Below are 16,493 nucleotides of genomic sequence, written 5' to 3' on the forward strand. Positions count from 1 at the left end.
GGGTGAGGGTCACCAATTTGTAAGCAAATTGTCGAACAGTTTTAGAACAACATTTCTCAACGAGCTATTGCAAGGAATTTAGGGATTTTACCATCTACGGTCCGTAAAATCATCAAAAGGTTCAGAGAATCTGGAGAAATCACTGCATGTAAGCGATGATATTACGGACCTTTGATCCCTGCATCAAAAACCGACATCTGTGTCTGAAGGATATCACCACATGGGCTCAGGAACACTTCATAAAACCACTGTCAGTAACTACAGTTGGTCGCTACATCTGTAAGTGCAAGTTAAAACTCTACTATGCAAAGCGAAATCAATTCATCAACAACACCCAGGAATCCCGCAGGCTTCGCTGGGCCCGAGCTCATCCAAGATGGACTGATGCAAAGTGGAAAAACATTCTGTGGTCTGACGAGTCCACATTTCAAATTATATTTGGAAACTGTGGACCTGGTGTCCTCCGGAACAAAGAGGAAAATAACCATCCGGATTGTTATAGGCGCAAAGCCAGCATGTGTGATGGTATGGGGGTGTATTAGTGCCCAAGGCATGGGTAACTTACACATCTGTGAAGGCACCATTAATGCTGAATGGTCCATACAGGTTTTGGAGCAACATATGTTGTCATCCAAGCAACGTTATCATGGACGCCCCTGCTTATTTCAGCAAGACATTGCCAAGCCACGTGTTACAACAGCGTGGCTTCGTAGTAAAAGAGTGCGGGTACTTTCCTGGCCCACCTGCAGTCCAGACCTGTCCCCCATCAAAAATGTGTGGCACATTATGAAGCGTAAAATACGACAGCGGAGACCCCGGACTGTTGAACGACTAAAGCTCTACATAAAACAAGAATGGGAAAGAATTCCACTTTCAAAGCTTCAACAATTAGTTTCCTCAGTTCCCAAACCTTTATAGAGTGTTGTTAAAAGAAAAGGTGATGTAACACAGTGGTGAACATGCCCTTTCCCAACTACTTTGTCATGTGTTGCAGCCATGAAATTCTAAGTTAATTATTTGCAAAAAATAAAGTTTATGAGTTTGAACATCAAATATCTTGTCTTTGTAGCATATTCAACTGAATATGGGTTGAAAAGGATTTGCGATTCATTTTATTCCGTTTATATTTACTTCCAACACAATTTCCCAACTCATATGGAAACGGGGTTTACACAATATACACACTGCAAATATATATATATGTATATATATGTGTGTATATATATATGTGTATATATACGTATATATATGTATGTATATATGTATATATATATGTGTGTGTATATATATATGTGTATATGTATGTATGTATATATATGTATATGTATGTATATATGTATATATATACGTATGTATATATGTGTATATATATATATGTATATATATATATACATACATATATATGTGTATATATATATATATATGTGTATATATATATATACATATATATATGTGTGTATATATATATATGTGTGTGTATATATATATATATATATATATATATGTATAATGTACTAACAGACACCTTCATAACAATATGTAATGTGTACAATATACACACTGCAAGTATATATATAATGTAGTAACACACACCTTCATAACAATATGTAATATGTACAATATACACACTGCAAGTATATATATAATGTAGTAACACACACCTTCATAACAATATGTAATATGTACAATATACACACTGCAAGTATATATATAATGTAGTAATAGACACCTTCATAACAATATGTAATATGGTAACAGACAATGAAGACGACTATTTTTGGACAAATGAGGATTCACAACTTTATACTTTTTGAAGCTAAATATATGGAGGATGAACTGCTGCTTATAGAATTGAGCACGAAGGAAGAGTGAGACATTGGAGTAGAGGAAAGCCGAGAGAGTGAGGTGAAAGTGACTCGAAGCTGCAAATGTGGTATTTGGAGACAGCCTTGTAAACATAAATGGAGTGCTTACCCAAATAAATCAGGAAAATCGTACTCAACCAGCTCGCACTTCATATTGATGATGATACACGCAGCACGTCATGCATGTTATTACAACTGTCTGGCTAGCTGTCTACAAAGAAAACATGAAATAATACTTTACAGATAGTGTAATATGATTGTTCATGTTTTTCACTCAGTACAGATTGGTGTGCTGTGACAGTGTTGTGTATTACTAATTCAAACGCGTTCAATGCAGACGTAGAAACTAGCGTACCTCTTTCTTAAACTAGCTTTTACGTCTAATACCGTAGCACTTTGAGGTGAGCACACTAGAAAAAGAGTTCCTCAGTGTTTACTCTTACAATAACAATGTTGCTACAGTTTGTCATTTTACAGGTTACAAAACGTAAATGAAGTATTGTTGGCGGGTTTTGAATGCATCTTTAAAGTGATCTAGAGGTGGAATTGATTGTTCCCGTTAGCTGCATTGCTTGCCACCTAAAACAAGAAGTTTTTTCATGTTAGAATGCATAAAAAAAAAAACTTTTGTCGTTTTGTCTCTCGTTATGATTGTGAATAGGCAAACATTCCAAAAAAACTGCAGTTCCCCTTTAAAACCATATGCAATTATTTACTTCAAGAAATATTTGGCTTCATGGAAACACTCTGATCTTTTGTCTACATCATTGGTGTCAAACTCTGGCCCGCCGTGTCATTTAATTTGGCCCTTGAGGCAATATCAACTTAGCATTAGAGCTGGCCCGCCGGTATTATACAGCGTCGGTGCCGCTGTAACACCGCGTTCACCGCCAATACTCATACTTGCCAACCCTCCTAATTTTCCCGGTAGACTCTGGAAGTTCAGTGCCCCTCCCGAAAATCTCCTGGGGCAACCATTCTCCCCAATTTCTACCGATTTCCACCCGGACAACTATATTGGGGGCGTGCATTTAAGGCACTGCCTTTAGCGTTCTCTACAACCTGTCGTCACGTCCCCTTTTCCTCCATACTAACAGCGTGTCACATAATATTTCAGGCTTTTGCACACACACACACAAGTGAATGCAAGGCATACTTGGTCAACAGCCATACAGGTCACACTGAGGGTGGCCGTATAAACAACTTTAGCACTGTTACATCACTGAACCCACACCAAACAAGAATGACCAACACATTTCGGGTGAACACCCGCACCGTAACACAACACAACAAATACCCAGAACCCCTTGCAGCACTAACTCTTCCGGGAAACTTCCAGCAAACTGACCAATAATTAACTTTTTGTTCATGCATTTTCTCTCGCTACTTCAAGGCTTGAATGTTTGGTTCATTCATTATTGTTATTTTATTTTCAAATGTATTATTAGCCTGTGGAAAAAATGTGATATTTACCTCAGAAGATTGCAAATAGAAAAAAAGGCATAAAAATGGTATTTAAATTTGATTTAATATGCCATTGATATTTTTTTAATTATTATTTGAAACTGGATTTTGCATGTCACTAAAGTTATATAAGCCTTGGTTGTTCAATATTTAATGCAAAACTTGTTTGGGTCTCTATTAAAAGGTTAATTTTTTCAACCTTGGCCCACGGCTTTGTTCCGTTTAAAATGTTGGCCCACTCTGTATTTGAGTTTGACACCCCTGGTCTACATCATGCTCTTAAACTGAAAAAAACCAAACTATACAGTGTTTCTAATGTCTTCTTGATATATAAAAATAATGTAAATCACCATTTAAAAGAATATAAAGTTGTATTCCTCATTACTGTGGAATTGTTTACCATTGTACTGTGATTGGAAGGTAAATAACTTTATCCTAGATAAACAAACTAAATAATATAAAGTATTGACTTAAAGTGAAATTTTGTTCTCAGCTGGTAAAAGGAGTTCAGATGTGTTTTTGTTTATTTCCGTCACGTGATCACAACAGCATTTTCGCTCGTTTGCTAGTGTTGATGGGCTCCTATTGCCCATCTGAATTGAAGCTGGAATATTCCCACAAAGGGACATTTGGCTTTATGATCTTATTTTTTCTTACTAATTTGTGTAACTTTGCGGCACTTCTCACTGGCGAGTAGCGTGGCTCTCTGTACTGTGAGTGTGTTGGCGGCGCCATGCTCTAATCTCTGCTGGGAAAAAGATGATTCATGACTGAAAAGGGACGGCGTGGCGCAGTGGGAGAGTGGCCGTGCGCAACCCGAGGGTCACTGGTTCAAATCCCACCTAGAACCAACCTTGTCACGTCCGTTGTGTCCTGAGCAAGACACTTCACCCTTGCTCCTGATGGGTGCTGGTTGGCGCCTTGCATGGCAGCTCCCTCCATCAGTGTGTGAATGTGGAAGTAGTGTCAAAGCGCTTTGAGTACCTTGAAGGTAGAAAAGCGCTATACAAGTACAACCCATTTAAAAGAAGGGTCACCACAAATGCAACTAAAAATAGACAGTGTGACCTAAAAAATAAAATAAAATTGTCGCACATATGCGAAAATTAATTTCAACACAGAAAACCATCAACATTTGATAAAACCATAGGATAATTTTCTCCCACCTGTATAACATGTTTGAAATCAATTGAAACATAACCATTGAAAAAGGGCCACTTTGCAACTGTATATGCCATCAGAGTGCAACTTGTTACAGTGAATTTAATATAAATATGAATTTTATTAATATAATAGGCTCACTACACTTTTGATTTTATAACGTTTACCAATACCTTGCTCTAAAATTATAAGTCAAGGTGATAAGCATATATTGAAAATTTTTTGGTAAGAGCCTTTTCTTAACAAGACGGCGTCGCCCGGATAAGCTTTGGCTTCGAGGAGCTCTTGGTAAAGATGGAACATTTGGCAAAAATACCGGACAATTCTGCAAATGTCATGGCTGGCTTACAGCGTGGTCACTCCGGGATCACTTACGACCGCCAGACAATTCTGGATGTGGATAGATCGGGCCGTTTTGGACTGAATGAGGCGTGCTTGCTAGAGCGGCTAGCTAGCATGGGAATACTTTGCCAGCTACATCCAGCGGCCTGTGAAGCAGCGGAGTATATGTGTTGTCTGTCTATTTATGAATAATGCAGACCAGGAGTGTTGGCTGAGTTCTTAACGTTTACTTTCAGAGCGTGCATATCACAACATACAAGATGCCGTCATGGCGACACACAACCTATACCGGGCTACCGTGCATGCTCCTCACTCCTGTTGCATGCTGGGTAGGGTAGTTCTTTTATTCCCTGGCTCATAACATCACAATATAGTACCATGTATATGATGCCTTCAGTTTATCAAAGCACCAAGCAAACAATCGGAAAATTCCCATCACATCAATTCCTAGATATGGTCATAATTATTTTAAGTGCACTACGCAGAATAAACACAACATTATTAATATTGCTACTACGGATAATTTGATCAAAAATTCCCTAAAACAGCCCACTACCTATAATATAGGTTTTTCAAACATAAGATCCCTGATAAAAAAAATGTTTCTGCTGTTACCTCAGAAATTGCCTGTTCAGATGTTATGATTGTGGCTCAGAGATTTGTATGTAGATTATATTTATTTTCCATAACAAACAGGATAACTTAAATACCCTGGCAGTGGCAATAAGCTTAAATGTTTGTATTTACATTTTTTGAGTTGATTTTCATAAAATATGCTATTTAACTGCTACTGTTTAACAAGGACTGATTTAAATTGTGTTTGCACAACAAATGTTTTGGCGCTTTTGTTCATGTGGGAGAATATTGCAATAAAGGTGCACTACACACTACTTTTGAATTCATTATTGGGCTTTGTGTATACAATGCAGTTAATAGCGATTAATCGGACAAACAGTGCGATTAACTTTGATTAAAATTTTTAATCGTTGCCCAGCCCTAATATATATATATATATATATATATATATATATATATATATATATATATATATATATATATATATATATATATATATATATGACTTACCAGTAACACTTTTGGTCATGTCTATTTTTTGTCTAAGGAGAAATAGTGTGAGTATTTGGAAGAAAATGTTATTGTTAAACAAGTATGCATTAAAATGATTTTTAGAACCTATTGAAGGCTGTAATTATCTCAACTGAAATATTCCACATTGCAGCTCATATTTGAGGAATATAGCATGTTTTTTTGTTTTTTGTCATCATTCTTTTGCTTTTTTTTTTTTTTTTTTTCAAAAATAGCATAAAACAAACAAACATACATTTATATACAACATGTATATAAATGGCGGCATAGCTCGGTTGGTAGAGCGGCCGGGCCAGCAACTCGAGGGTTGCAGGTTCGATCCCTGCTTCCGCCATCCTAGTCACTGCCCTTGTGTCCTTGGGCAAGACACTTGACCCACCTGCTCCCAGTGCCACCCCTTAAATGTAAAAATTACATATTGGGTTTCACTATGTAAAGCGCTTTGAGTCACTAGAGAAAAAGGCTACATAAATATAATTCACTTCACTATATTTATTGGCTAGGTCTAAAGTTGTTGACAAATTTAAAGCATTGAAAGGAGAAAATAAGTCAAAGTTTTGGGGAAAAAACTGTCTTTGTTCCAAAAATAATAATGCATCAATATCAGTTCTCAGCTACAATCGGGCGGAAGGCGGGGTACACCCTGGACAAGTCGCCACCTCATCGCAGGGCGAACACAGATAGACAACATTCACGCTCACATTCACGCCCGATTGTAGCTGAGATAGGCGCCAGCGCCCCCCGCGACCCCGGAAGGGAATAAGCGGTAGAAAATGGATGGATTGATGGATATCAGTTCTGTTAAGGGTTATTGCTCTATTAAAGGGTCCAATTACCTCATCTAAAGTATTCCACTTTGCGATTAATTTTTGGAAGTAATGCATATTTTGTCTTTTCCCCCATAGTTAAAAAAGGGTTTTGTTTGTAACAAAAAGAAAATATTGATGCAGTGGGAGAGTGGCCGTGCACAATCCGAGGGTCCCTGGTTCAAATCCCACCTAGTACCAACCTCGTCACGTCCGTTGTGTCCTGAGCAAGACGCTTCACCCTTGCTCCTGATGGGTGCTGGTTGGCGCCTTGCATGGCAGCTCCCTCCATCAGTGTGTGAATGTGGAAGTAGTGTCAAAGCGCTTTGAGTACCTTGAAGGTAGAAAAGCGCTATACAAGTACAATCCATTTATTTATATTTGCAGGCTTTTTTGTGGGCCGCCTAAAGTGTTGTGGGGCGGGCCTTGAGTTTGACCTCTGACTTGTGGATGACTGCAGGGTTACAATAACCACTTTCTTCTCTCCTGGTAGATCGATGGCTCCACCCTGAAGACTATCTGCATGCAGCATGGTCCCCTGTTGACCTTTCACCTCGGCCTTACCCAGGGCAGCGCTCTGATTCGCTACAGCAGTCGTCACGAGGCAGCCAAGGCCCAGGGTGCACTGCACATGTAGGTTGATCCATAGCACAATGCCTCATTCCATCATGTGTACATCATGTATGTGCGTTAGAGCAGGGGTCACCAACAGTGAGATGCTTCTATCTTTTAGATTGTATTTATTTACTAGCAAGCTGGTCTCGCTTTGCTTGACTTGTTTAATTCTAAGAGAGACAAAACTCAAATAGAATTTGAAAATCCATATTTTAAAGACTTAGTCTTCACTTGTTTAAATACATTCTTTTTTTTTTTTTTTACTTTGCTTCCTATAACTTTCAGAAAGACAATTTTAGAGAAAAAATACAACCTTAAAAATTATTTTAGGATTTTTAAACACATACATTTTTACCTTTTAAATTCCTTCCTCTTCTTTCCTGACAATTTAAATCAATGTTCAAGTATTTTTTTTTTTAATTGTAAAGAATAATAAATACATTTTAATTTAATTCTTCATTTTAGCTTCTGTTTTTTCGACGAAGAATATTTGTGAAATATTTCTTCAAATTTATGATTAAAATAAAAAAAAAATGATTCTGGCAAATCTAGAAAATCTGTACAATCAAATTTAAATTTTATTTCAAAGTGTTTTGAATTTCTTTTAAAGTTTTTGTTCTGGAAAGAAGAAATAATCATTTGTCTTTGTTAGAAATATAGCTTGGTCCAATTTGTTATATATTCTAACAAAGTGCAGATTGGATTTTAACCTATTTAAAACATGTCATCAAAATTGTCAAATTATTCCTATTTAGGCAAAATTACTAATGATGTTCCATAAATTTTTTCAAAAAGATTCGAATTAGCTAGTTTTTCTTTTCTTTTTTTCGGTTGAATTTTGAAATTTAAAGAGTCGAAATTGAAGATAATCCATGTTTCAAAATTGTATTTTCATTTTTTTCATGTTTTTATCCCCCTTTAAACCGTTCAATTGAATGGTTCAATTTTTGTTTTAAAATGTTAGTGGTTAGCTAGTTAAAATGGGATATTGTGATTTCACAAGACCGTCTTAGAAGCGATCATTTGAAAATGTTCAATTTGAAAAATGGGCACTTAGAGAAAATATCAAAATTAAGTGTTGCATATTGATATTTTTCTGTTTCTTTATATATTTATTGTGACAAATAGGTTGATTGGCAACACTAAATGGTCCCTAGTGTGTGAATGTGAGTGTGAATGTTGCCTGTCTGTGTTGGCCCTGCGATGAGGTGGCGACTTGTCCAGGGTGTACCCTGCCTTCCGCCCAATTGTAGCTGAAATAGGCGCCAGCGACCCCGAAAGGGAATAAGCGGTAGAAAATGGATGGATGGATGGAAATCATTAAGATGATCAGTGTTTCCACAGAGATAAATATCATTAATTATTAATGCTAACATATAGTTAAAGGTAAATTGAGCAAATTGGCTATTTCTGGCAATTTATTTAAGTGTGTATCAAACTGGTAGCCCTTTGCATTAATCAGTACCCAAGAAGTAGCTCTTGCTTTCAAAAAGCTTGGTGACCCCTGATGTTACACATTAAAAATGCATGATAACGGGGTCAAAAATAATATATTCATACTGCAACAAAGCATGCTGGGTAAAGCATGCACGATCCTGTCTGAGAACCAGCCAATGAGGCGCTTCAGTCCTGATATACAGGAAGTGGGTCTTGACTTTTGAAGCAACAAATAATTCCGCGCTAAATTTTGCACTGAACTTTAACAAATTGCATTTTTAAACGCACACATTTTCATTCAGTGAAATCGTCAGCCCGATTTGATGTAAAAATGGAAAAATACAGTTTCAAAAACTTCCGTTACATCAATTCAGTGTGCAAAAATAAAAAGTTTTCAGAATAAAGAGACGAATGACCCTCCATACATGAAGTTTTATATTATCAGTGCTTGCTGTTCTGAAAGTAAAATCAAAGGTTAAAAAAAAAAGCTATTTTAGTTCATCTTAAATAAAAACCCGTTTAATTCCTTTACTGTATTTCCCAGACTATGGAGCGCACTGGTATATAAGCCACACCCACTGAATTTTAGAAGAAAAATACATTTTCTATATGTTAGCCACACCGATAAAAATGTTGTGAAACGAGTTATTTACACAGAAATATTCTCTTAATGTTTATTTACATATCTTCATTGTTTCCAAACGGTGTCTGTAACAGGGCAGTAAAACGGCTGGTGAAACAAAACAGAATTCATGGTCATGGACCCACTAAGTTGCGCATGCAAGCTCTTAATCAGCTAAACAGACTCAATAACTCCACTGTGACCTTTTGCTGAATTTACTGAGGAATTTATGAAAGTGAAACATTACAAAAACAATGTAATTTTAAGTTAATAATACTAACACACACTTGCAAACCTGTTAGCATATTAGCTAATGCTAACCACGCTTGCTTCATTGCATTACAATGCATGAAAACACTCCTACAGACATTGTATGGATTATGTTCTGTACTGTGCAATCTAATAATAAAAGTTTCAATCAATCAATCAATCAGACATGGGACACTTTACTAAGTGAGAATAGTTTTAGTTATATTGTAAAACTTACCAACCTTGCTCGGAGTGACAAATGAAGAATCCATGCGAGTAGAAACGCTATGGACTGCTAGAAAACAAAACCGCGCTTCTACAAACCCAGTTGGGAAATTGTGTTGGATGTAAATATAAACAGAATACAATGATTTGCAAATCCTTTTCAAGCCATATTCAGTTGAATATGCTACAAAGACAACATATTTGATGTTCAAACTCATAAACTTTTTTTTTTTTTGCAAATAATCATTAACTTTACAATTTGATGCCAGCAACACGTGACAAAGAAGTTGGGAAAGGTGGCAATGAATACTGATAGAGTTGAGGAATGCTCATCAAACACTTATTTGGAACATCCCACAGGTGTGCAGGCTAATAGGGAACAGGTGGGTGCCATGATTGGGTATAAAAGCAGCTTCCATGAAATGCTAAGTAATTCAAAACAAGGATGGGATGAGGGTCACCACTTTGTAAGCAAATTGTCGAACAGTTTTAGAACATTTCTCAACAAGCTATTGCAAGGAATTTAGGGATTTTACCATCTACGGTCCGTAAAAATCATCAAAAAGTTCAGAGAATCTGGAGCAATCACTGTACGTAAGCGATGATATTACGGACTTTTAATCCCTCAGGCGATACTGCATCAAAAACCGACATCAGTGTTTAAAGGATATCACCACATTGGCTCAGGAACACTTCATAAAACCACTGTCAGTAACTACAGTTGGTCGCTACATCTGTAAGTGTTAAAACTCTACTATGCAAAGCCAAACCCATTTATCAACAACATCCTGAAACGCTGCCGGCATGGCTGGGCCCGAGCTCACCTAAGATGGACTGATGCAAAGTGGAAAAGTGTTCTGTGGTCTGACGCGTCCACATTTCAAATTATATTTGGAAACAGAGGACGTGGTGTCCTCCGGAACAAAGAGGAAAATAACCATCCGGATTGTTATAGGCGCGAAGTTGAAAAGCCAGCATGTGTGATGGTATGGGGGTGCATTAGTGCCCAAGGCATGGGTAACTTACACATCTGTGAAGGCACCATTAATGCTGAAAGGTACATACAGGTTTTGGAGCAACATGTTATCCAAGCAACGTTATCATGGACGCCCCTGCTTATTTCAGCAAGACAAGTGTTACAACAGCATGGCATCGTAAAAAAAGAGTGTGTGTACTTTCCTGGCCCGCCTGCAGTCCAGACCTGTCTCCCATGGAAAATGTGTGGCGCATTATGAAGCGTAAAATAGGACAGCGGAGACCCCTGACTGTTGAACGACTGAAGCTCTACATAAAACTTCATAAAATTTCAAAGCTTCAACAATTAGTTTCCTCAGTTCCCAAACGTTTATTGAGTGTTGTTAAAAGCAAAGGTGATGTAACACAGTGGTGAACATGCCCTTTCCCAACTACTTTGGCACATGTTGCAGCCATGTAATTCTAAATTAATTATTATTTGCAAAAAATAACAATAAAGTTTATGAGTTTGAACATCAAATATGTTGTCTTTGTAGCATATTCAACTGAATATGGGTTGAAAAGGATTTGCAAATCATTGTATTCTGTTTATATTTACATCTAACACAATTTCCCAACTCATATGGAAACGGGGTTTGAACCTCCGGTTGCACGGTGTGTAATTTCCGCAAGTCGTCATCATGTATTGAGAGGCAACAAACCTGCTGGTGACGTGTCTTCCTGTGCAGGTGTGTACTCGGCAACACCACCATCCTGGCAGAGTTCCTGAGCGAGGAAGAAGTGGCTCACTATTTTGCACATTGCCAGGCCGCGGGTACCGACGGGACCGGTACCGGAAATGCGGCGACCCCCGGCTCGTCCGGGACCGGCGCCATTATGACCCAGAGCGGGGCCAGTTCTCCAAGAAGCGAAGGGGCAGCGGTGAGCGCCACCTCGGGCGGGGAGGCCGGCGCCGGAGTCGAAAGCGGACCAGGGGGTCCCGGCGGCTCCGGCTGGCAGAGCCTGGACGGTACCGGTAGCTGCTCGGAACCCCCCTCGGCCCAAGGACCCGGCCTGGGGATTTTCTCCCAGTGGAGCACTAATGGAGCGGGGGGAGGTGTCGGGGGGGCGGAGTCTGCCAGGTCAGGACTCTGGGGGGGCATGACCCCGGGTTACCATGGCAGCAGCCTGTGGGGGGCGCCACACATGGAGGAAAGACAACAGATGGACAGTCCTGCTGCTTTGTTGCCAGGTGACCTGCTGGGGGGAGGGGCCGATTCCATGTAGACCATCTCACCTTGTAGGCGTGGACTCACTGATACTGCACACACTTCACCTGTTCTAGTGCACTTCATACACCTGCTCTAGTGCACTTCATACACACATCACCACCTGCTCTAGTGCACTTCATACACACATCACCTGCTCTAGTGCACTTCATACACACCCTTCACCTGCTCTAGTACACTTCATACACACTTCACCTGCTCTAGTGCACTACATACACACATCACCTGCTCTAGTGCACTTCATACACACATCACCTGCTCTAGTGCACTTCATACACACATCACCTGCTCTAGTGCACTTCATACACACATCGCATGCTCTAGTACACCATCATGATCCATGACGTGGTCTAGTACACTTCATACACACATCACCTGCTCTAGTGCACTTCATACACACATCACCACCTGCTCTAGTACACTTCATACACACATCACCACCTTCTCTAGTACACTTCATAAATACATCACCTGCTCTAGTACACTTTATACACGCATCACCACCTGCTCTAGTGCACTTCATACACACATCACCTGCTCTAGTACACTTCATACACACATCACCTGCTCTAGTGCACTTCATACACACATCGCATGCTCTAGTACACCATCATGATCCATGACGTGGTCTAGTACACTTCATACACACATCACCTGCTCTAGTGCACTTCATACACACATCACCACCTGCTCTAGTACACTTCATACACACATCACCTGCTCTAGTACACTTTATACACGCATCACCACCTGCTCTAGTACACTTCATACACACATCACCTGCTCTAGTACACTTTATACACGCATCACCACCTGCTCTAGTACACTTCATACACACATCACCTGCTCTAGTACACTTTATACACGCATCACCACCTGCTCTAGTGCACTTCATACACACATTACCTGCTGTAGTACACCAACATGATCCATCACCTGGTCTAGTACACATCATAGATCCATGACCTGGTCTAGTACACATCATAGATCCATGACCTGGTCTAGTACACCAACATGATCCATGACCTGGTCTAGTACACCAACATGATCCATGACCTGGTCTAGTACACATCATAGTTCCATCACCTGGTCTAGTACACCAACATGATCCATCACCTGGTCTAGTACTTATCATAGGTCCATGACCTGGTCTAGTACACCTACATGATCCATCACCTGGTCTAGTACACATCATAGATCCATGACCTGGTCTAGTAAACCAACATGTTCCATGACCTGGTCTAGTACACATCATAGATCCATGACCTGGTCTAGTACACCTCATAGATCCATGACCTGGTCTAGTACACATCATAGTTCCATCACCTGGTCTAGTACACCAACATGATCCATGACCTGGTCTAGTACACATCATAGTTCCGTCACCTGGTCTAGTACACCAACATGATCCATGACCTGGTCTAGTACTTATCATAGTTCCATGACCTGGTCTAGTACACCAACATGATCCATGACCTGGTCTAGTACACATCATAGTTCCGTCACCTGGTCTAGTACACCAACATGATCCATCACCTGGTCTAGTACACATCATAGATCCATCACCTGGTCTAGTACTTATCATAGATCCATCACCTGGTCTAGTACACCTACATGATCCATCACCTGGTCTAGTACTTATCATAGATCCATGACCTGGTCTAGTACACCAACATGATCCATCACCTGGTCTAGTACTTATCATAGGTCCATGACCTGGTCTAGTACACCTACATGATCCATCACCTGGTCTAGTACACATCATAGATCCATGACCTGGTCTAGTAAACCAACATGTTCCATGACCTGGTCTAGTACACATCATAGTTCCGTCACCTGGTCTAGTACACCAACATGATCCATGACCTGGTCTAGTACTTATCATAGTTCCATGACCTGGTCTAGTACACCAACATTATCCATCACCTGGTCTAGTACTTATCATAGATCCATGACCTGGTCTAGTACACCAACATGATCCATCACCTGGTCTAGTACACATCATAGATCCATCACCTGGTCTAGTACACCAACATGATCCATGACCTGGTCTAGTACACATCATAGATCCATGACCTGGTCTAGTACACCAACATGATCCATGACCTGGTCTAGTACACCAACATGATCCATGACCTGGTCTAGTACACCAACATGATCCATGACCTGGTCTAGTACTTATCATAGATCCATGACCTGGCCTAGTACACCAACATGATCCATGACCTGGTCTAGTACACCAACATGATCCATGACCTGGTCTAGTACACCAACATGATCCATGACCTGGTCTAGTACACCAACATGATCCATGACCTGGTCTAGTACACATCATAGGTCCATGACCTGGTCTAGTACACCAACATGATCCATCACCTGGTCTAGTACTTATCATAGGTCCATGACCTGGTCTAGTACACCTACATGATCCATCACCTGGTCTAGTACACATCATAGATCCATGACCTGGTCTAGTAAACCAACATGTTCCATGACCTGGTCTAGTACACATCATAGATCCATGACCTGGTCTAGTACACCAACATGATCCATGACCTGGTCTAGTACACATCATAGTTCCGTCACCTGGTCTAGTACACCAACATGATCCATGACCTGGTCTAGTACTTATCATAGTTCCATGACCTGGTCTAGTACACCAACATTATCCATCACCTGGTCTAGTACTTATCATAGATCCATGACCTGGTCTAGTACACCAACATGATCCATCACCTGGTCTAGTACACATCATAGATCCATCACCTGGTCTAGTACACCAACATGATCCATGACCTGGTCTAGTACACATCATAGATCCATGACCTGGTCTAGTACACCAACATGATCCATGACCTGGTCTAGTACACCAACATGATCCATGACCTGGTCTAGTACACCAACATGATCCATGACCTGGTCTAGTACTTATCATAGATCCATGACCTGGCCTAGTACACCAACATGATCCATGACCTGGTCTAGTACACCAACATGATCCATGACCTGGTCTAGTACACCAACATGATCCATGACCTGGTCTAGTACACCAACATGATCCATGACCTGGTCTAGTACACATCATAGGTCCATGACCTGGTCTAGTACACCAACATGATCCATCACCTGGTCTAGTACACCAACATGATCCATGACCTGGTCTAGTACACCAACATGATCCATGACCTGGTCTAGTACACATCATAGATCCATGACCTGGTCTAGTACACCAACATGATCCATGACCTGGTCTAGTACACCAACATGATCCATGACCTGGTCTAGTACACCAACATGATCCATGACCTGGTCTAGTACTTATCATAGATCCATGACCTGGCCTAGTACACCAACATGATCCATGACCTGGTCTAGTACACCAACATGATCCATGACCTGGTCTAGTACACCAACATGATCCATGACCTGGTCTAGTACACATCATAGGTCCATGACCTGGTCTAGTACACCAACATGATCCATCACCTGGTCTAGTACACCAACATGATCCATGACCTGGTCTAGTACACCAACATGATCCATGACCTGGTCTAGTACACATCATAGATCCATGACCTGGTCTAGTACACCAACATGATCCATCACCTGGTCTAGTACACATCATAGATCCATGACCTGGTCTAGTACACCAACATGATCCATGACCTGGTCTAGTACTTATCATAGATCCATCACCTGGTCTAGTACACATCATAGTTCCATCACCTGGCCTAGTACACATCATAGTTCCATCACCTGGCCTAGTACACATCATAGATCCATCACCTGGTCTAGTACACATCATAGTTCCATCACCTGGCCTAGTACACATCATAGTTCCATCACCTGGCCTAGTACTTATCATAGATTCATGTTTGCATATCAGAAATGTGAGACACGCTTACACACATTCTTGTGGCCAGACTTAAGCTATTATACATACATATGTGTGTGTGTATATATATGTATGTATGTATGTATGTATATATATATATGTATATATATATATATATATATATATATGATACACACACACAGTAGAACTCAACGCAGGGACTGTTGGATGTTCACAGCCTTTTTTAGTTCCCACATGAAGATTTGAAACTGCTTCGACTTGAAACGCGAGAGAGAAAGGAGCAGACTGTCACGTGCACACATTATTTACATTCAAGCAGCAGAAGCGGACATATTGGGGGTGGGGGGTGACCGACCAGAGTCCCGACATGCAAGACCAGGTCCCAGATCCCGTGTCACACTTTGTCCCGCTTTCTACGGGCGGGAAGGAGGAAAAGTCTCAATTTTTTGTTTTCATAAACGCTGACCTCCTACTGTTTTGATCTCGCGCAATCTGTCCTCT

At 40.2% G+C, this 16,493-nt stretch overlaps 1 protein-coding gene across 9 annotated transcripts in view; it reads left to right on the top strand.

Moving 5' to 3' along the window:
- LOC133541272 (trinucleotide repeat-containing gene 6B protein-like) overlaps window positions 1-14,314 on the top strand; it is a 113,225-nt gene extending 98,911 nt beyond the window's left edge. For 2 of the 9 annotated variants that reach the window (XM_061884568.1, XM_061884569.1), the window contains exons 18-19: window positions 7,239-7,378; window positions 11,597-14,312. In XM_061884568.1, coding sequence (XP_061740552.1) covers window positions 7,239-7,378; window positions 11,597-12,134 — 678 coding nt within the window. In that variant the 3' untranslated portion in view covers window positions 12,135-14,312. Of the gene's footprint in view, window positions 1-7,238; window positions 7,379-11,596 lie in introns of all 9 variants that reach the window. The other 7 variants (XM_061884566.1, XM_061884567.1, XR_009803825.1 and 4 more) reach the window with 6 other exon arrangements.
- The last annotated feature ends 2,179 nt before the right edge of the window (window positions 14,315-16,493 follow it).

Source organism: Nerophis ophidion, linkage group LG23, assembly GCF_033978795.1.
Source record: "Nerophis ophidion isolate RoL-2023_Sa linkage group LG23, RoL_Noph_v1.0, whole genome shotgun sequence".
NCBI lineage: Eukaryota > Metazoa > Chordata > Actinopteri > Syngnathiformes > Syngnathidae > Nerophis > Nerophis ophidion.